The 20,055-nt window shown below is 37.0% G+C and overlaps 1 protein-coding gene across 1 annotated transcript in view; it reads right to left on the bottom strand.

Moving 5' to 3' along the window:
• The window catches only part of MYO3A (myosin IIIA), a 230,374-nt gene that overhangs the window by 69,119 nt on the left and 141,200 nt on the right, over positions 1-20,055 (bottom strand). Inside the window, exons 19-21 of the mRNA XM_078074084.1 lie at positions 10,042-10,195; positions 7,710-7,798; positions 5,670-5,799 (exon numbers count right to left, since the gene is read on the bottom strand). Of these exons, the coding sequence (XP_077930210.1) occupies positions 5,670-5,799; positions 7,710-7,798; positions 10,042-10,195 (373 nt within the window). The remainder of the gene's footprint in view (positions 1-5,669; positions 5,800-7,709; positions 7,799-10,041; positions 10,196-20,055) is intronic.

Here is a 20,055-nt window from a genome sequence, read left to right as displayed (position 1 = left end):
TTCTTTTCATTCTCATTCTTTTGGGCGAGAAGTAGAGGCTACATGTTTTTTGTTTGTTTTTTAGAGAGAGAGTGTGTGTGTGTGTGCATGCCAGGGGTGGGGTGGGGACAGAGGGAGAGGGAGAGAGAATTTTAAGTAGGCTCCATGCCCAGCACGGAGCCTGAGGCAGGGATCAACATCCAGACCCTGAGATCATGACCTGAGCCGAAATCAAGAGTCAGGCGCTTAACCAACTGAGCCACCCAGGTGCCCCAAGGCTACATGTTTTTGACAAATCCTTCACATTCTTTGTGGTGGCGAAAGCCTGGCTCCAAAGTGATGATGCTGGTGGGACCCTGCCTGGGATTTAGCTGGCAGTTCCTCTGCTGTGCTGTCGTCCCCCTTCCCTCGTTACCAAGAAAAGTGTCACGATGGGTGTGCGCGCTGGCTTTCACGCTGGGCTGCGCACTGCACTGTTCACTCTTCAACTGTGAAACTTACTGCAGACAGCAGAGTGGACAGAGATAGTAACACATGGTCTTCAGAGGGGCAGCTGTGGACTTTCATTTGTTTTTTGTTTTTTTTAAGGGAAAGTTTTAGAAAAAAATTACCAAAATTACTACAGACTTATACAAAGGACTAGTAGCACATTAATTAGAATAGACCCATTACTTAATAGATACCATTACTTAATATTAGCCAAATAAGAATTAAAAATTTAAGTTTTTCTGAAAACTAAAAAACTAGAGGAAATTTACTAAGGGATTAATAATTTCAATGTAACAAAATTTATACACTAGTCATCAAATTATTTAACAACAAAATAAACAAAAGCCTTTTTTTTTTAAACAAAAGCCTTCTAAAAATTCATTAACGCATATCAACAGGAACTAAAATTAGCATAGATCTTAATTTCAGAAAATATATCCACTTTGCCTTTATAGTTGACCTGATGAACAAACCTGTAATAAACCAAGATAGAGACGTGAGCTGCAAGGAATTGTGGTACATTTCCTCCTAATAATGGCTGAACTGTATTTCATATTTAAAGTCATACATGCAAAGGGTTATCTTAGAATCTTGGAGACAGCATAATACAGAATTGGAAAACCCAAACTTTCAAGCCCACTTCTAAGACTTCCCACAGGAACAACATTGGGAAAGTTGCTCAACATTTCCAAGACTCAATGTTTCATCTGTAACAGTAATTCCTCCTCAGAGTGTTGCTATTAGGAGTAAATAAAAGTAGTCAGCCCAGTGCCTAGCACACTGCAACTTCTAAACAAATTTATGTATTATTATTGTTGTCATCATTATTATTATGTTTGCATATTAGGTGAATATAAAATCCAAATGCCTCTGATAGCTTTGAGATTCAGTCACTGAAACATCTTTGATTATGAAATTCTCTTCTCCCTGGCTAATGAAACATGGTTCTGCTGATAGTCAGGAGACAGAACATAGTATTGAGAACCTGGTTGCATATTTTATAAGGGTAAAAAACATGAGATTAGGTGCCCAGACGTAGTTGGTGGATATAGAAAGAGATGACAATTGTTAAAGTCAAAACTGAAGACATTTGCTTCTGGGCATGATAAAGTAACACAGACTGAATTAACTGAAATAACAACAACAACAAAAAAATACAAAATATATGAGGTAACCATTTTTCTTCCTTTTCATTTTTTATTGTAAAGCTTACATAACATAAAATTCAGCATCTTAATCATTTTTAAGTGTACAGGTCAATAGCATTACATACATTCATAATGTGAGGCAACCATCACTGCCATCCATGTCCATAATTTTTTTCATCTTGTAAAACTGAAACTTTATACCCCTTAAATACTAGCTCCCCATTCCTACCGCCCCCAGCCCCTGGCAATCATGATTCTGCTTTCTGTCTCTATGATTTTGACTGCCCTAAGTACCTTATTCTGAAGAATCATACAGTATTTGTCTAGGAATAACAGTTTTCATATATTGTGCATCAAGCAGTACAGGACACTGATCCCTGAGTGAGGGGAAACAAATGAGGTGAGCCCTATGATGACCCCAGTTTCTGTCTAAAGAGATTTTACACTGTAAGGAGGGGAACCCAGGTGAAGACTAGGGAAAATAACAGATGTAACCAAGAGAATACACATCAAATGGTAGAGTCAGTCAAACCCAACATATCGATAGTTTGATCACCTCAATTAAAAGGCAGAGATTGTCACAATTTAAAAAGGCCCAACTACATGCTGTCTACAAAAAAAAAAAAAAAAAACACTTTAAATACAAACAAGAATAAGATGAAGTTGAAAGTATAAAAAAAGATATACCATTCAACCACTAATCCTAAGAAAGTTGGAGTCTCCATATTATCAGGCAAAGTAGATTTCAGAGCAAAGAATATTACCAAGGATAATAATAATAATAATAAAGGGGTCTAGTCATCAAGAAGCTATAATAATTCTAAATGTTTATGTGTCCAATAATAGATCTTAAAAACACATGAAGCAAAAGCTGATAAAAATGAAAGACAAAATAGATAAATTGAATTATAATCAGATATTTCAAAACTCTTCTCTCAGTAACTGGTAGAACCAGGAGAGAAAAAAATAGTAAGGATATAGAAGATTTGACCAATACTATCAACCAAGTTGATCCAATTGACATTTATTTAACTCTCCATCCAACACAGTGGAAAATACATTATTTGTAAGTGTAAATGAAACATAAAATAAGATATACCATATTCAGGGCCATTAAAACATGTCTCAGTAAATTTAAATGGATTAAATCATACAAAATATGCTTTCTGAGCACTATGGCATTATATTAGAAGGCCACAACACAAAGATATGGAAAATCCCAATATTTTTAGAATTGAAATATAATACTTATAAATAGTCCATATAAGTACTTATATTAGAAATGTTTTCTTAAATCAATGACCTAAGGTCTCACCTTAGAAATTAGAAAAAGAAGACAAAATAAAACCCAAAGTAAACAGAAGAAAGGAAACAAAAATGAAAAAGCCCTCCCCCCGCCCCCCTAGGGAAGAAAGAAAGAAAAGAAGAAGGAAAAAAAAATCAACAAAATAGAAAGCAAAACCAATAGAGAAAATCAGTGAAACTATAAACTATACGCTGGTTCTTTGAGAAGATCAGTAAAATTGACAAATCTCTAGAAAATCTATCAAGAATAAAGTGAAAGAGGACACAAAAGATTCAGATCAGGAATGAGAGAGCTGATAAAACTCCAAGATCTATAGATATTAAAGGATAATAAGGGAACATTATAATCAACATTATGTCAATGAATCTGACTACATAGATGAAACAGACAAATTTCTTAAAAGATACAACCTACTAAAGCTCATTCAAAAAATTAGATAATTAAATATCCTTATATTTGTTGAACAGTTTGAATTTGTAGTCCAAAACCTACTCACAAAAAACCCCTTCTGGCCCAGATGGCTTCACTGGTGAATTCTATAAAGGAATTCAGAAAGAAATAATACTCACTCTACTTTTCCTGAAAATTGAAGAGGAAGCAATACTTCTCAATTCATTCGATGAGGCCAATATTACTCTGATCCCAACATTAGAAAAAAATTAGAAGAAAACTATAGCCCAATATCCCTCATGAACACAGATGCAAAAATTCTTAACAAAATGTCGGAAAATTTAATCTTAGCAATACATAAAAGTCCAGTGCATCGTGACCATGTCAGGTTTTTCCCAGGAATAAAAAGTTGGCATAACATTCAAAAATCAATTAACATAACTCGTCATATTTACAGATTAAAAAATAAACGAATTAACATCTCAGTAGATGCAAAAAAAGCATCTGACAAAATTCAAACATGCATACCTGATAAATATTCAGAAAACTAGGAATAGACAGAATTTCTCCTCCTGAGAAAGAACGTCTATGAAAAACCTACAGGTGACATCATATTTATTGGGGAAAAATTGAAAGCTTTCCCCCCAAGATGAGGAATAAGGCTAGAATGTTCACTCTTAGAACCTGTATTCAATATTGCATTGGTGATTCTAGCCAGTGCAACCAGGCAAGATGAAGACATAAAAAGTAAACAGAATGGAGAAGAAAGGGCAAACTCTTTTTTCACAGATGACATGATCATCTAAATATCCTATGGAATTTACAAAAAAAGCTACTCTAATAAATAAGCTTAGCAACACTGCAGGGTGAACGATCAATACACAAAAATCAACTGGATTTCTATACACTAGCAACAAACAGAATTTAAATTAAAATTACCATTTATAATAGCATACAATGTGATATATTAGCAGATAATTTGACAAAGATATACAAGACTCATACACTGGAAACTACAAAATATTGCTGAGAGAAATTAAGGAAGACTTAAATAAATGGAGAGCTATATTGTGCTCCCTGATTGGAAGACTATTGTGAAGATATCAATTCTGCCAAAATTAATCAATAGCTTCAGTGTATCCCAATCAAAATCTCACCAGAAATTGACCAGCTTATTCTAAAATTTATATGGAAAAGCAAAGGAATTATAATTGCCTCGACAACTCTGAAAAAGACCAAGAGTGGGGTAGCTTATACTACCTGATTTCAATTTTTTTTTTTAATAAAGCTACAGTAATCAAGAAGTATAGTACTGCCATAAAGACAGACAAATATCAGTGAAAAGTCTAGAAACAGACTTACATGTATATAGTCAATTGATTTTCAACAGGGCACCCAAGCAATTCAATGCGGGAAAGAACAATTCTTTCAACCGATGGTGCTAGAACAAATGGAGAGGGGTCAGGAGTGGTGGTGTGAAGGATTCCAGAGTCATGAGGAAACATCATCTGGGGGTGATGAATATGTTCACTCACTACTGAATGTGGTGTTTTATAGGTGTTTATGCCTGTCAAAAACTCATCACATTTTACTGTCTAAACATGTGCTATTTATTGTGTCAGTTATATCTCAATAAAACTGTAAAAAGAAATACAAAATAATACCAATAAAGAAAAATAACCCAAACTACATTTTTTTTCTACTTAAAAGCAAATGCAAACATGTATATGGTTGGGTGGAGCAAACACATGTAAGCTTTTAATCAATAAGACAGAGCTCACTAAACCTATAGAGTCTTTTTTTAAAGTGTATTTTATTTTATTTTATTTATTTATTTGACAGAGAGAGAGACAGCCAGAGAGAGAACACAAGCAAGGGGAGCAAGAGAGGGAGAAGCAGGCTTCCTGCAGAGCAGGGATCCTGAGGCGGGGCTCGATCCCAGGACCCCGGGATCATGACCTGAGCCGAAGGCACATGCTTAACCATCTGAGCCACCCAGGCGCCCCTAAACCTTTAGAGTCTTAAAGTACCACCCCAAAGCTGCCCAGTCCTGAAACAGAGGTCATTCTGAACTCTTTAGAGGTGAGCATATTCTTCTAGTGAGTAGTTAAAATACCACCATATTTTTTGGTCAGTTCTTCAGACACTTTTCTTTATTGAAAACCTAGTTTGTTTATATTTATTTTTACATGTTCTTCAGACAATCTGGGCAGAATGTATTAAAAAATGCGTATTTAGTGAGCTAAAAACAAACCAACATAAAGAAATTGAGGATTATACTCATGAAAAGCACAGTCAGAAACTACTGGATTGGGCCTGAGGAATTTTCTCAGTTAAAGGAAATTGCCTTAGGTTACCTGTTTTTGTCAGAGGGTGATTGACTAGTTGCCGAATCACACTGTTTTCTGATGACCTCAAAAGCAGCACAATATCAGTTGGAAGAGTGTCTCTATTTTTAGCTAAGAATCCATTTGCATTATAGAGGACCTGTTGATAAAGTATATTTCAGTATCACAAAGGATGTCATTCTCATTATCATCACCGTCAACGGCGGCAGAATCATCAATAGGTATTTGTTGAGAACTTCCTCTGTGCTGAGCGACAGGTACACAAAGATTTATAAAGGTAGTCCTTTACAACTTGGTTGGAAGAGCAAACTTTTCCAGGTCTAGAGTATATTTTGTCAGAGAAAAATCTGTGTCTTGCTAATTTTATTTGGGTTAAAATCATAAAAAAGGTTTGATCCCTCTCATTTATTATGTTGGAAATTTGGTAGTGTTTCCTTTCTCTGTTTGGAGGGTTGAGAGTGGCATAAAGGAGGCACCCTGGGCCATCAAGGGATTCTCGTTTCTATGATAACTGATTCACGCGCAATGAACTGGCCATTATAGATTTTCGTCTCCGTAAGTAGTATGGTCTAAGTACACTATGAGGATTCATGTTTCTGGCACTTCTAAATAATTTTAAGACTTTCTAAAGATCAATGTGACCCAAAGATTTCTGTAGGATGGATGATCTAATATGGTTGTTGTTATGGGTTGAATCGTGTCCTTCCAAAATTAGTATGTTGAATTCCTGATCCCAAATGTGACTGTATTTGGATAGGGTCTTTAAGGTGGTAATTAAGGTTAAATGTGGTCCTAGGGGTGGGACCCTAATCCCATAGGACTGGTATGCTTGTAAGAAGAGAAAGACACACTGGAGATCTCTTTCCCGCGTCAATTACCCAGGTAAAAGGCCACATGAGAACACTTTAAGAATGCACCCATCTGCAAGACAGGGAGAGAGCTCTCACCAGACATCGACCTTGCTGGCACCTTGATCTTGGACTTCTAGCTTCCAGAACTGTGAGAAAATAAGTTTCTGTGCTTTAAGCCACCCATCCTGCATTATTTTTCTTATGACAGTCCAAGCAGACTAATATAGCTGTTAAAAACAACTGGATAAAATGATCATAGGAAATTCTTAGTGGATGTTTTTAGAAAAGGCTTATTTGGAAAAATCATATGCTGAACACCATGGGAGAGGCCAAAACTAAAATCGTTAAGGTAGATTTTTTTTTTCAGTGACAAAAGTCTGTGGAATATTGAAGTCTGTGGAATAGAGAAGTCCTAGTAGACCTAAATCTTCCAGGTTCTGTGTTATTTCATTTTGTTCATGTATTTCTCATTCTATGCGTTTCTTTCTTGATTTTAATATCTTCTCAGTCCTCCAATATTTATAACATCATTGTGAAGGAATGACCTGTTATTCTCTGTGGAAGGGAAACAGAGCATCCTTGGGTTTAGGACAATATATCTGAGGTTTGCTCTGCTGTGGGAATGTGCATCTATCAATGCATAAACTTCCAACTGCTGAACAGTCCATTAGTCAACCCCACCTAGGTTAGCACCATTACCCGACAACACCTCCAATCTGGCACTTTCTCCTGTTGGGCAGGAGGAGAGACAAAGGTTTCTGTGGAGAGAGAAGTACCTCAAGTCTATAAAAGGCAGTTTATACAAAAGGTTCCCACCTATCATGAAAAGAAGGAAAAAGTAGGTCCCCATTGCCAGCCAATCTCATCCAAAGCCAGATCTTATGATCAGAAAGATGGAAGCTTTGATACTTGCCTTTCTCTTTTCTTTTCTTTCTTGTTTTCCCTTAGTTTCTTAATAAAAATTCCTCTAGAAAAACTATAAGATTGTGTTTGAAAAAGTAGGAGAAGGATTTTTTGTTCACTTTTTCAGGACAGATTGTAGGAAGCTGGAGAACAGACAGGGCCAGATTGGGGCAGAAACAGGTGGCTATCTCATTATAACCATCTGTAAATATTTCGGGCCATAGTTTTCATGTTTATCATTATTATTTGATGAAAGACTAAGAGAAACTCAGTCATAATTCTTCACAGTTCTTACCTTTCCTGCATAGTGGTGAATTCCAAAACTAAGTTCCATTCTTTTGGGCCTCCAGAAGTACTGTGATTTCAGGTTACCTTCAAATTTTTCTATAGGAAAAAAAATTGAACTCCACTATCAAGCCATGTAAGGAGATCCTCAGAAAATACTGATTGACAGAATCATCTCTTTCACTATAAAATGGACAATGTGCAGTGAAAAGACTATTTTATATAGCTGATAAATGAGATTAGGAGCACAAATGGTGAGACCAAACTCAAGATCATGAATTTAACCATTCTATTATGATTTAGAGCAGCAGTTCTTAAACCTTGGCAAGCAACAGAACCGCCCCCCCCCGCCCCGCCCCCGGAGTACCTATTAAAACACAGAGTTTCTGACTTAGTAGGTCTGGGCGTGGGGGGAATCTGAGAAGGATTCTACTTGGAAGTAGAGGAAGGAAACTACCTGAGATGAACTGATCAAAGAGGTTTGTGAAACCCAGTTTGATGTGAAGCCATGAGCCTAGAAATCTGGTATTCTGGCTCTCCTTTCCATTAGAATAAGTTATTACTGATTACATAGGAAAAATGTAGGGTCATAAAGGCAGTTACAGTCCTATAACAATTGTGTCACCTTCAGAGAATTTTTTACTCCATGTCCTAGAAGGGACATTTTAACCTCAAAAATCAAGTGATTGCTATGAGACAATTTTCCCCAGAACTTTGGGGTTGTTTTGTTTTCCATCAGTACTGTCCAATTAGAGGAGAGAATAAGCCAATGAGTGAGTCAGCAGGAAGCAACATCACAGACTTACTGGTAAGAAACAGACTCTATCACCCAAAGTAAATGAGAGAAAATGTGAATCCAAATTTTCTGCAAATATTTATTATACATAATCAATATCTCCAACCATCAGGGAATACAGTATTTCTACATTAAAAAATGATTTTTTTTACCTGAACAAGCTAAAGTTTATTTTTTAATCTAAGGAGTAAGACGTTTTTAATTTTAACCATTTTAGATGATAATCTTTTAAACATATCTTTGCCTTCTCAAACAGAAAAAATGAATATGTTTATGCTTTCTTTGATGACTCAGGATTATTGTGAATATTTATTAATGTACTGTAATTTAGAGATTATTAAGGTATTGGAGGCTATTTGCCTCTATTAGACAAGTGCCTAGATGAATTTATTTCCTTCTCATTAGCTATCTCTTTTCAAATTCCAGAGCTGGCCTTTTGCCCTGCCCTTCAATTTCTAATTTGGGGCTAGGTAGTTTCTTTTTCGGGGAGGGGGACCTTGATAATTTTTAAGGTTATTTCTAACATAAGATCCTATGACTGGGGCTCTACCAATGTAAGAAGTCCAATATCAAACTTGTTTAATTCATCACTAAATGTTTCACCCTATTTTTTTAAAATTTTATTTTATTATGTTATGTTAGTCACCATATATTACATCATTAGTTTTTGATGTAGTGTTCCATGATTCATTGTTTGCGTCTAACACCCAGTGCTCCATTCAATACGTGCCCTCCTTAATACCCATCAGCGGGTTAACCCATCCCCCTCCCCTCCCTCCCCTCCCTCCCCTCTAAAACCCTCAGTTTGTTTCTCAGAGTCCATAGTCTCTCATGGTTCATCTCCCCCTTCCAATATCCCCCCCTTCATTTTTCCCTTCTTACTATCTTTTTTTTTTTTTTTAACATATAATGTATTATTTGTTTCAGAGGTACAGTCTGTGATTCAACAGGCTTACACAATTCACAGTGCTCACCATAGCACATACCCTCCCCAGTGTCCATCACCCAGCCACCCCATCCCTCCCACCCCACCCCCCACTCCAGCAACCCTCAGTTTGTTTCCTGAGATTAAGAATTCCTCATATCAGTGAGGTCATATGATACATGTCTTTCTCTGATTGACTTATTTCGCTCAGCATAATACCCTCCAGTTCCATCCACGTCGTAGCAAATGGCAAGATTTTGTTTTTTTGATGGTTGCATAATATTCCATTGTGTGTGTGTGTGTGTGTGTGTGTGTGTGTGTGTGCGTATACCACATCTTCTTTATCCATTCATCTGTCGATGGACATCTTGGCTCTTTCCATAGTTTGGCTACTGTAGACATTGCTGCTATAAACACTGGGGTACATGTACCCCTTCTCACCCTATTTTAAACATTCACTGGTCCAGATATTAGACCCAAAGCCTCTTCTTTAAAGTTACATATGCAGGCTTTGTGATAGCTATTTTCTCCCAGATAATTAAAAAAATTCTTTTTAAGTCATTCAGAGCATTATACAACTGCAGCAAAAAACAATGCAGACATATTGTATTTAAAACTCACCCACAAGAGTCTGGTCAGTGGCCTTGGGAAATTGACTTTCTTCATCGAGTAGGGATAGTAGACCCATTGGCTTCTGCAGAAACATATCTAGGAGGGGCAGGTTATCTTCATATTCAATCACTCTGGCATTAACACCTTCATTTAGGTATTCATTCTATAACAGGACACAATACATAGAAAAAATTCACTAAAAAATTTGTGAATTATGAAATTGTGAATTTGTGATAGGTAGCTTGACAGTAATTACCACAAACTTTCTTTTACACATATTATAATAAATTGCTTCCTATGACATTGCCGTTAAACTGAGGCTATCGTTTTATTTTTCTTTCCCCAAAACTGCTACTTCATTAAAGTCAGCAGCGGCTCAGGGTAATAATAAAAAGTTTCTAGTCTCTATACCAGAATTATAGACATCTTAGGCTTTCAAAATGCAAGAGAACGTGTTGGTAACAAGCAGTAATAAAGTTACACTCCAGAATTTATAGAATATCAATTATGTATATCTTAGAGTTACATTTCCCCCAATTTAAACTTTTGATCTAGTTTCAGAAATGGATCTCTCAAGAACATTTACTTAACTTCTCAGTCACCGTGACACTTACATTGTTAGTAGGTGGACAAGTGGGTCATAGGAACAACAAGTGGATTTAGAACCAAGAACACACAGGTTCATATCCGAGCTCTGCCTCTTAACTAGCCATATAATCCTTCGGAAATTTCTTTTACTCTGTAATCTCCCACTGCCTCATTTATCACATGGAGGAAATGATCTCCATCTAACAAAGTAAATCTATCTGGTACATTAATAACCAGTTGCTGTTGAGTATACTATAAGATGCATAAAATAAAGACGATGAATAACAATTAGTGTTAAGATCATGGTGCCCGAACAACACAGATGTTGATGATCTATTTTGCTAAAGGGGCATGAAGAGCTGTGCTCTTGCTCTGTTTCTATGACTCTTCCCTCACACTGTGCCCCTCCCCCAGTGCTACACTTTGTAAGGGGACATGCATGACCCCTGGAAGACTTGTAGTCATGCTCCCATGCTTGGCACTCACCAGTTCTCAGGTGACCAAGCAGCTATCACTGGGAAGCGTATGAAACAACTCTTGACTTGGGCAGAATATCCTGCACCATTCATAAATATAAAATGACAGGCTCTTTTCATTATTATTTTAACTTTAAAAAAAGTCTTTTTTTAAGGAGGCTCCACGCCCAGGACGGAGCCCAATGTGGGGCCTGAATTCACAACCCGGAGACCAAGACCTGAGCTGAGATCAAGAGTCAGAAGCCTAACTGACTGAGCCACCCAGGGGCCCCTTCATTATTATTTTAATATATTCTTTAATTCATTAAAGATTTTCATTAAACATCTCATAATAAGGCACCGTGATGGATGATAAAGAGATGTTTTAACACAAACTCCCTGTCCTCAGTGGATTTAAGATATAACTTGAGTGATAAGGTTAGTAAATAAATACTCAAAATGCAAGGTAACATATGATAGATAAATGATATGTACAATGTACTATAAGGAGTTCGGAGAAAGAGAATTTATTTCCAGCAACTTTGTGGAGGAATTTAGCCAATGGCAGGTGGGGCATTTGATAAGCCTAAACTTTTTTTTTTTTTTTTGAGAAAGAATGAGAGAGAGCACGAGAGGGAAGAGGGCCAGAGGGAGAAGCAGACGCCCTGCTGAGCAGGGAGCCCGATGTGGGACTCGATCCAGGGACGCCAGGATCATGACCTGAGCCGAAGGCAGTCGCTTAACCAACTGAGCCACCCAGGCGCCCAAGCCTAAACTTTTAATCAGTATTTTGGAGTCTTATGAAATTGAAATCTCATTTCAAAGGTGTCACCAGGAAAACTAAATGTACATTTTTAATACAAAAAACTAATATGTAAAATTTTGGCAGTGCCCTTTGGCCTAAAAGGTAGATCACCTGAAGGTCATTTAGTTTAGCCAGTACATAAAAATAGAAACAATGTCTGGAAGTTTCACAGCTTTTGCATTTGAAGGTAACCTTGGGAGCAATATGCAGACCCAGAATGACTTTACTAGTAGACACATCAGGCTGACAGCACATTACAGCTTAAATGACAACTGCAAAGTTCAGAAGAGGTTTTGTATAGAAAGCACACAAGGTTAAGGTCTAAATCAATGCATTTGTCATTTCTATTTGCCTGTGTCAAAATCCACGGAACACTTTTGTGGCAGGTCAGACAGAACAGAGATGAGTAACTTGGAAAACAATGGGCTCCTCTCAAAGATACTTGTTAGTATTATGGACTCCAGGCAAACCAACGGAGAGAACATCCTATTACTCAGGATTTATAAAGCATTTTTAGTACAATGAGCCTGCCTAAAACAACAGATTATGTATTTTTATAGCAGTTATGACGTCAAGATACTTAGTTGTTTTTAAGCATAAGTGGAGAAACGAAGCTCGTATAACTCTTAAGAAAGTCCTCTGCTATGCCCTGTATGTTAAAAATACATTTAGAGCAGAAGGTAAGTGGAGTTATTAACTGCAGTAAAGGACTGTTTAGCATATATTACCCCTGCTCTGTTCAGGTGGCCTGAGTTCCCTTTTGAGAAGGGCAGGTGAATAATTATTTAAGTATAAATCAAGGAAGTGAGGGAAATCAGAAGACTTGGATGTTAAGGAGGCTTCATGCCTGAGTCGAGTGCTTGCTTGTTTTTCATTGAATTTTCAGTGTGATTTGGAAAAAGGACATGGTGGCAAGAAAGCCCATGGAAGGTGCCCCGACCCACAGGGCACTGTGTGCCTCTGGCCTAGGCACAGGGCTAAAATGTCACCGCAGGAGAGAGTCTCAATGACAAAGTTGAGTCCTCAGCCTCACACAGCAGCATGGAAATGTGGCTCCCATAGGCTGAGAGGCTGCAAGCTTCCACGTGGCTTGGAAGGTGGGTGGGAACGTGAGCTTTGACCCCTCTGCCCAGACTGTCACACGATGGAGGATGGACTCTCACCTCCTCAGAGAGACCTTCCCCCATCACCCAGACTAATTCAGCAACCCTCCTTCTGCTGGTCACTCTCTGTCCCTCCTCCATCATGTTTTAAATTCTTTCACGGCATTTCTAGCATTTTTACTGGTTTATTATTCGCCCTCTCTTGTTAGATGGGAACTCCAAGAGGACAAGCACTTTTACTCACCTCTCTATTATGGAGCTCAGTTTCTAGGGAGACCTGAGCATGTTAAATAAATGATTGCGTGTTGAAGATTGAACTGTCCCCTCCCCACCCCCAAGTTCATAGGTTGAAGCCCTCAAATCCAATGTGAATTTGGAGATTGGGCCATTCAGGAGGTAATTAAGGTCAAATGAGGGAATCAGGGCAAGGCTGGAATCCCACAGGACGAGACCCCAGGGAGGCGACTGCACGGAGTGAAAGCCACATGAGGTCACAGGGAGAAGGCAGCCATCTGCAAGTCCAGGAGCCCGGCCTCAGGAGAAACCAAACCTGTCCCTGCTTTGATCTTAGACTTCTAGCTTCCAGAATGGTGAGGAAATAAACTTCTATTGTTTCAGTTCTCCAGTCTGTGATATCTTATGGCAGCCCCAACAGAGGAATACATGAGCTTTCTGGATTCCTTTTGTTAAAAGTCATTTTGAAAACCTGTTTTCCAGATAGAGGAAGACTGGGGTGAAAACAATAAATCATGTGTGCATGTGTAATCCTCAGCTTCTGATTATAAATATAATACATGCTCATATAAAATTTAAAATACGGAAAAACTATGAAGACCTCAAAATTCACATACAAATTCATCTCCTCTAAATGCTTAACAATTAGGGGAATCTTTTTAGTCTTTCTCTATGCATAATATTTTTGATAACAAAAATTATGCTGTTTATTCAATTTTAATTTTACTTTATTTCCTTTGACAAAATGGAATGGAGAACACGTAATTAATATATTTTCATGAACATTATTTGAATGGCTACCAAAGATTATATACTGTAGTTTTCTATTCCATTTTCTTATTTGGGGACATTTTAGATTATTTCTTTAACTATTTATTTTTTATTTTTTTAAGTAATCTCTATACCCAGCATGGGACTTGAACTCACGACCCTGAGATCAAGAGTCCCATGTTCCACCAGCTGAGCCAGGCAGGTGCCCCCTATCTATTTTAAATAGTGCTCTGATGTACATCTTTGTGCACCAAGTTTTTCTGTATTTTGGATTTTATCTTTAGGACAGATGAGCTGGTCAACTCGTAAATGTTTTACAGGCTCCTGATGAGCATTTCTAGATTGATTGTTTTTAAAGCTTGCAGCAATGTGCTTTCTAATCAGCACTGCATATACACTCCCATGTGTATGCACTTGCTGCATCCTCGCCCGCACTGAATATTCTCATTAAAAAACTTTTTCTGGTATCTTTGATAGGTGAAAATGATAGCACATTGTTGCATATGCATTTCTTTGACTAGATCTTAAACTACTTAAGAAGATAGTTCGGAGGGGAAATAAAGTAGACCTATGCTTAACACATTACACAATGACTGCCAGCTACTATGAGGAGTGTTATTATTCTGAAACAGATAATAATAAACATAATTTAATTTCTTCTTGGGCTCAGAGATAACATCACACCCCCGTCCCTTGTTGTGATATTGCTGAAGATTCATGAAGCTAGAGATCAGAGTTAAGCAGAGGAAAAGCTCAGGGACTTCACTGAAAACATCCCGATGTCAAGTTAACTTTTGTTCCTTTGTCTCTTTCTCATTTGTTTCTACATGTTCTCCTGGTCATGTGCTATCACTATCTTCCTTAGGAATCATTCCTGAGGACACCTGGCTAGTTTAGTCAGCAGAGAATATGCCTCTTGATCTCGGGGTTGTAAATTCGAGCCCCATGGTGGGTGTAGAGATTACTTAAAAATACCTTAAAAAAAAAAAAAGAATCCATTCCTGAAGCTGGATTCTGACTGACTTTCCCAGGGAAATTATCTTCTTTTTCCTCCCCCAGCTTCATTGAGATATAATGGACATATAACATTGTGGAAGTTTAAGGTGTATGATGTACTGACTTGATACACTTACATATTACAAAATGATTACCACCATCGTCAGCTAGCACCTCCATCACGTCACTCACTACCATTTCTTTTTTTGTGGTGAGAACATTTAAGATCTACTCTCTTAGGAACTTTCAAGAATATGGTGCAGTTTTATTGATTGTAATCACCACATTGTACATTAGGTCCCTAGGACTTACTCATCTTCAAACTGGAACTGTACTCTTTGACCAATATCTCCCCAATTCCCGCAGCTCCCAGACACTGGTAACCACCATTCTAGTCTCTGATTTTCACTTAGCATAATGCCCTCAAGTTTCCATCTATGTTGTCACAATTAACAGGACTTCTTTCTCTCTCATGGCTAAATATATTCCATGGGGGTATGTAGTGTGTGTGTGTGTGTGTGTGTAATATTCTCTATCCATTCATCTTTTGACAGACACTATTGTTGTTTCCACTACTGTGACTAATGCTTCAATGAACATGGGAGTGCAGACATCTCTTAGAGATCTTGTTTAATTTCCTTTGGATATATACCCAGAAGTGGGATTGCTAGATCATATGGCAGTTCTATTTTTAATTTTTTGAGAAGCCTCCATACTGTTTTCCATAGTGGTTAGTGATTTATATTCCCACCAATAATGCACAAGAATTTCCTTTTGTCCATATCTTCACCAACACTTATTATCTTTTTTAATGATAGCCATATAACCAGTGAGGTGATATTTCATTGTGGTTTTGATTTGTATTCTCCTGATGATTAATGATGTCAAGCATCTTTTCATGTACTTGTTAGCCGTTTGTGTGTCTTTGGAAAAATGTCTAATCAGATCCTTTGCCCACATTTTAATCAGATTTTTTTTTTTTTTTTTGCTCTTGAGTTGTATGAGTTCTATATGTTTTGGATATTAACCCCTTATCAGATATATGATTGACAAATATTTTCTCCCATTGCATAGGTTGCCTTTTCGTTTTGTTGATGGTTTCCTTTGCTGGGCAGAAGCTTTTTAGTTTGATGTAGTCCCACTTGTTTATTTTTGTTTTTGCTGCCTTTGCTTATAGCATCAAATCCAAAAAATTATTGCCAAGAATGATATCAAGGAGTTACCCCTTAGGTTCTCTTCTAGGAGTTTTACAGTTTCAGGTCTTGTGTTCAAGTCTTTAATCCATTTTGAGTTGATTTTTGTGTATGGTATAAGATAGGGGTCCAATTTCATTCTTTTGCATATGGCCTCCCAGTTCTCCCAGCACCATTTATTGAAGAGCCAATCCTTTCCCCTTTGTGTATTCTTGGGACCCCTGTCAAAAACTAATTGACCATATATACTTGGGTTCATTTCTGGGCTCTCTACGTTGTTCCATTGATCTATGTGTCTGTTTTTATTCCAATACCACACTGTTTTGATTACTATGGCTTTGTAATGTAGTTTGAAATCAGGATGTGTGGTGTCTCCAGCTTTGTTCTTTCTTAAGATTGCTTTGGCTTTTTGAAGTGTTTTGTAGTTCAATACAAATTTGAGGTTGTTTGTTCTATTTCTGTGAAAAATGCCATCAGAATTTTGTTAGGGACTGTACTGTATCTCTAAATTGCTTTGGGCATTTAACAATATTAATTCTTCCATTTATTTGTACCTTATTCAACTTCTTTCCTTAATGTATTATAGTTCTCAGTATACAGATCTTTCACCTCCTTGGTTAAATTTTATTCCTAAGTATTTTATTCTTTTTGATGTTATTGTAAATAGGACTGTTATCTTAATTTTTTTTCTGACAGATTGTTGTTAGTGTATAGAAATGCAACTGATTTTTTATATTGATTTTGTACTCTGCAACTTTACTGAATTTGTTGAATTAGTTCTCATAATTTTTTGGTGGAGTCTTTAGAGTTCTCTACATGTAATTTCATGTCATCTGCAAATAGAAACAATTTTACTTCTTCCTTTCCGATTTGAATGCCTTTTATTTCATTTGCTTGCCTAATCGCTCTGGCTAGAATTTCCAAGACTATGTGGAGTAAAAGTGGTGACAGCAGGCATCCTTGTCTTGTTCCTGATCATGTAGGAAAATCTCTTAGCTTTTTACCTTTCAGTATGTTAGTTGTGGATTTGTCCTATATGACCTTTATTATGTTGAGGTATGTTCCCTCTATATCCACTTTTTTGAGACTTTTTATCATGAATGGATGTTAAATTTTGTCAAATGCCTTTTCTGCTTCACTTTGTTAATTTGGTATATCACATTAATGATTTGTGTCTGTAGAACCATCCTTGTGCTCCTGTAATAAATCCCACTTGATTATGGTGTATGGTAGTTTTAACATATTGTTGTCAGGTTTGGTTTGCTAATATTTTGTTGAAGATTTTTGCATCTATTGTTCATCAGGGATCTTGGTCTGTAATTTTCTTGTCTTGTAGTGTCCTTGCCTGGTTTTTGGTATCAGGGTAATGTGCGCCTCGTAAAATAAGTTTGAAGTTTCCTCCTCTTTTATTTTTTTGAGAGAGTTTGAGAAGAATTGATATTAATTCTTACGTGTTTGGTAGAATTTACCAATGAAACCATATGGTCCTGGACTTTTCTCTGTTAGGAGATTTTTGATTACTGATTCAATCTCTTTACTAGTAATTGGCTTGATGCTATTTTCTATTTCTTTATGATTCAGTCTTGGTAGGTTGTATGTTTCTAAGAATTTGTTCATTTTTTCTAGGTTTTCCAATTTGTTGGTGTAGAACTGCTCATAGTAGTCTCTTATGATCATTTGTATTTCTGTGATATCAGTTGTAAAGTCTTTTTCATTTCTAATTTTATTTACGTCAGTCCTCTCTCTTGTTTTCTTGGTTAGTCTAGCTGAAGGTTTGTCAATTTTATTTATTTTTTAAAAAAACCACAGCTCCTAGTTTCATTGTTCTTTACTATTGTCCTTTTAGTCTCTATTTCATTTATTTCTGCTCCGATCTTTGTTATTTCCTTCCTTCTAACTGTGGACTTAGCTTGTTTCTTCTTCTAGTTCACTGAGGTATAAAGTTAAATTTGCTTTTTTGAGATCTTTTTTCCCCTTAATACATGTGTTTATCGTTATAAACGTCCCTCTCCTTAGAACTGCCTTTGCTGCATCCCGTAAGTTTTGGTATGTGGTGTTTTCATTTCCATTTGTCTCAAGATAGTCTTTGATTTTTCTTTCCATTTCCATTTGACCCATTGTCATTCAGGAATATGTTGTTTAATTTCCACATATTTGTGAAGACAGACTGCATCACCATGTAAAAGACAGACAGGTCCTACCTAACCCCCAAAAGCACCACCTCATCATTGTACCATGGGAGAATACTTTCTACTACCATCTGATAGTTTTATCTGAGTCTGAAGTTTCAAAAAGATTTTCCTGACATCACCAGGGTTTCAATCAAGGAATTTGGCTCAAATGATATTTTTCTTTTATAAAAGGTGGGCATATGTAGCAACTGGGGATAATGGAGTCTTTCACTGAACTTACACCTCTGAGATGAAGTCATATCCCTTTCATGTAGGTGAGTCTATCGTTTAACACTGTTCCATAGTTCCAGCTATTTTAGATTCCAGAAAAATTTTAACAGCTGGTATAGCTGATCCTCAATATTTATTTTCTTGAGTTTGCTGTTTGAAAGTCATAAATCAGTATCTCTTTTATTTTTAGAAGGACAGTCCACTTGATATAGGATTTTAATCAAGGGATGGTATTAGGAATTCACCTATGTTTGCATCACTCTGGATAGACCATTGTAGAAGATGCCACATTTCCTCAAACATTCGTGGAGCACCTACTATGTGTTAGAAGAAGGTGGGCCTGGGGAAGGTAGAAATAAAGACAAAAAGGTAGAGTCCCTGTCCTTTAGGGCATAGAAAATAGTCTCTCTGCCTTTCCATTCTAACCCTGAAGTCATATCTTAGGGTTTCTTTGCTGGTGCTATATTTTCTTTTTCAGTTGTTCCGTTAGTTCTACATCCTTCTTTTCAGGTGGTTTCTGCTTCCTCCAGGGTCCCAGTCTCTGCTACCACTGCCACATGCCCCAATGTTGATGCTCTCTCCAGTTCCTTCTTTCCTGCCTTATGTGGATCCCCCTTGGTCTTTCAGGTGAAAGACTGTCTCTCTCTCTCTTCTCCTTCCTTCTCCTCTCTTTTCCTCTTTCCTTTTCTTCCGCATGAGAGATTATTTTGTTAGGTCCCTGGTTCTTCTCAACTTTCCTTATTTGTGAGAAGAACCCCAGACACTTATCAGAAGACCCAGATTCTGGTCCTGGCTCTGTTTCGTCAGTGTGTGACTTCAAGCAAGTCACAAGAAGTCATTTTTATCTGTGACACATAGATGATCTACTTAGGTTTCTTCTGGTTCAAACATTTCAAAAGCCCCAAACTGCCTGAATGTGTTGTGAAACATAATGAATGAATGCATGGACATTCTGTTGACAGAACATGTGCAAGGGGAAAGAAGCCACATAAACACATTTATCCCCTGACGTCTGCCTTTTAGTAAAGGAATTCCTACTCACCAACTGCTCATATGAGTGTGCACATTTATGGAAACACTGCCCACAGTGGAAAGAAACCATTGAGAAGTCACTCATTCTAATCATCTTCATTCTAGGAAAAACATTTTAAAGGCTGAAAATCTGGGATTTAGGGTGCTATCACTACTCAAGGTGAGTTGAGTATTTTTATCATAGTGAAAGAAGAAACTGTGCCACCTTTCATTTTGAAATAAGTTGAAACGTAAAGAAAAGTTGCAAGAATAGTACTAAGAATTCCCATGTGCCCTTCCCCAAATTCTTCAATTGCTAGTATTTTACCACATTTACTTTATCATTCGCTCTCTTTTATATACACATAGTTATTTTTAGTAGTAACATTTCACTGGAAGTAACTAAATATTTGTAAAGACTAAAAATGAAGAAAACAAGGTGATGATATGTGTGTTGTAAAAATC

This window comes from Halichoerus grypus, chromosome 6, assembly GCF_964656455.1.
Source record: "Halichoerus grypus chromosome 6, mHalGry1.hap1.1, whole genome shotgun sequence".
NCBI lineage: Eukaryota > Metazoa > Chordata > Mammalia > Carnivora > Phocidae > Halichoerus > Halichoerus grypus.
Note: the sequence above shows the minus strand (reverse complement) of the source record. Positions and strands in the feature narration are given on the sequence as shown.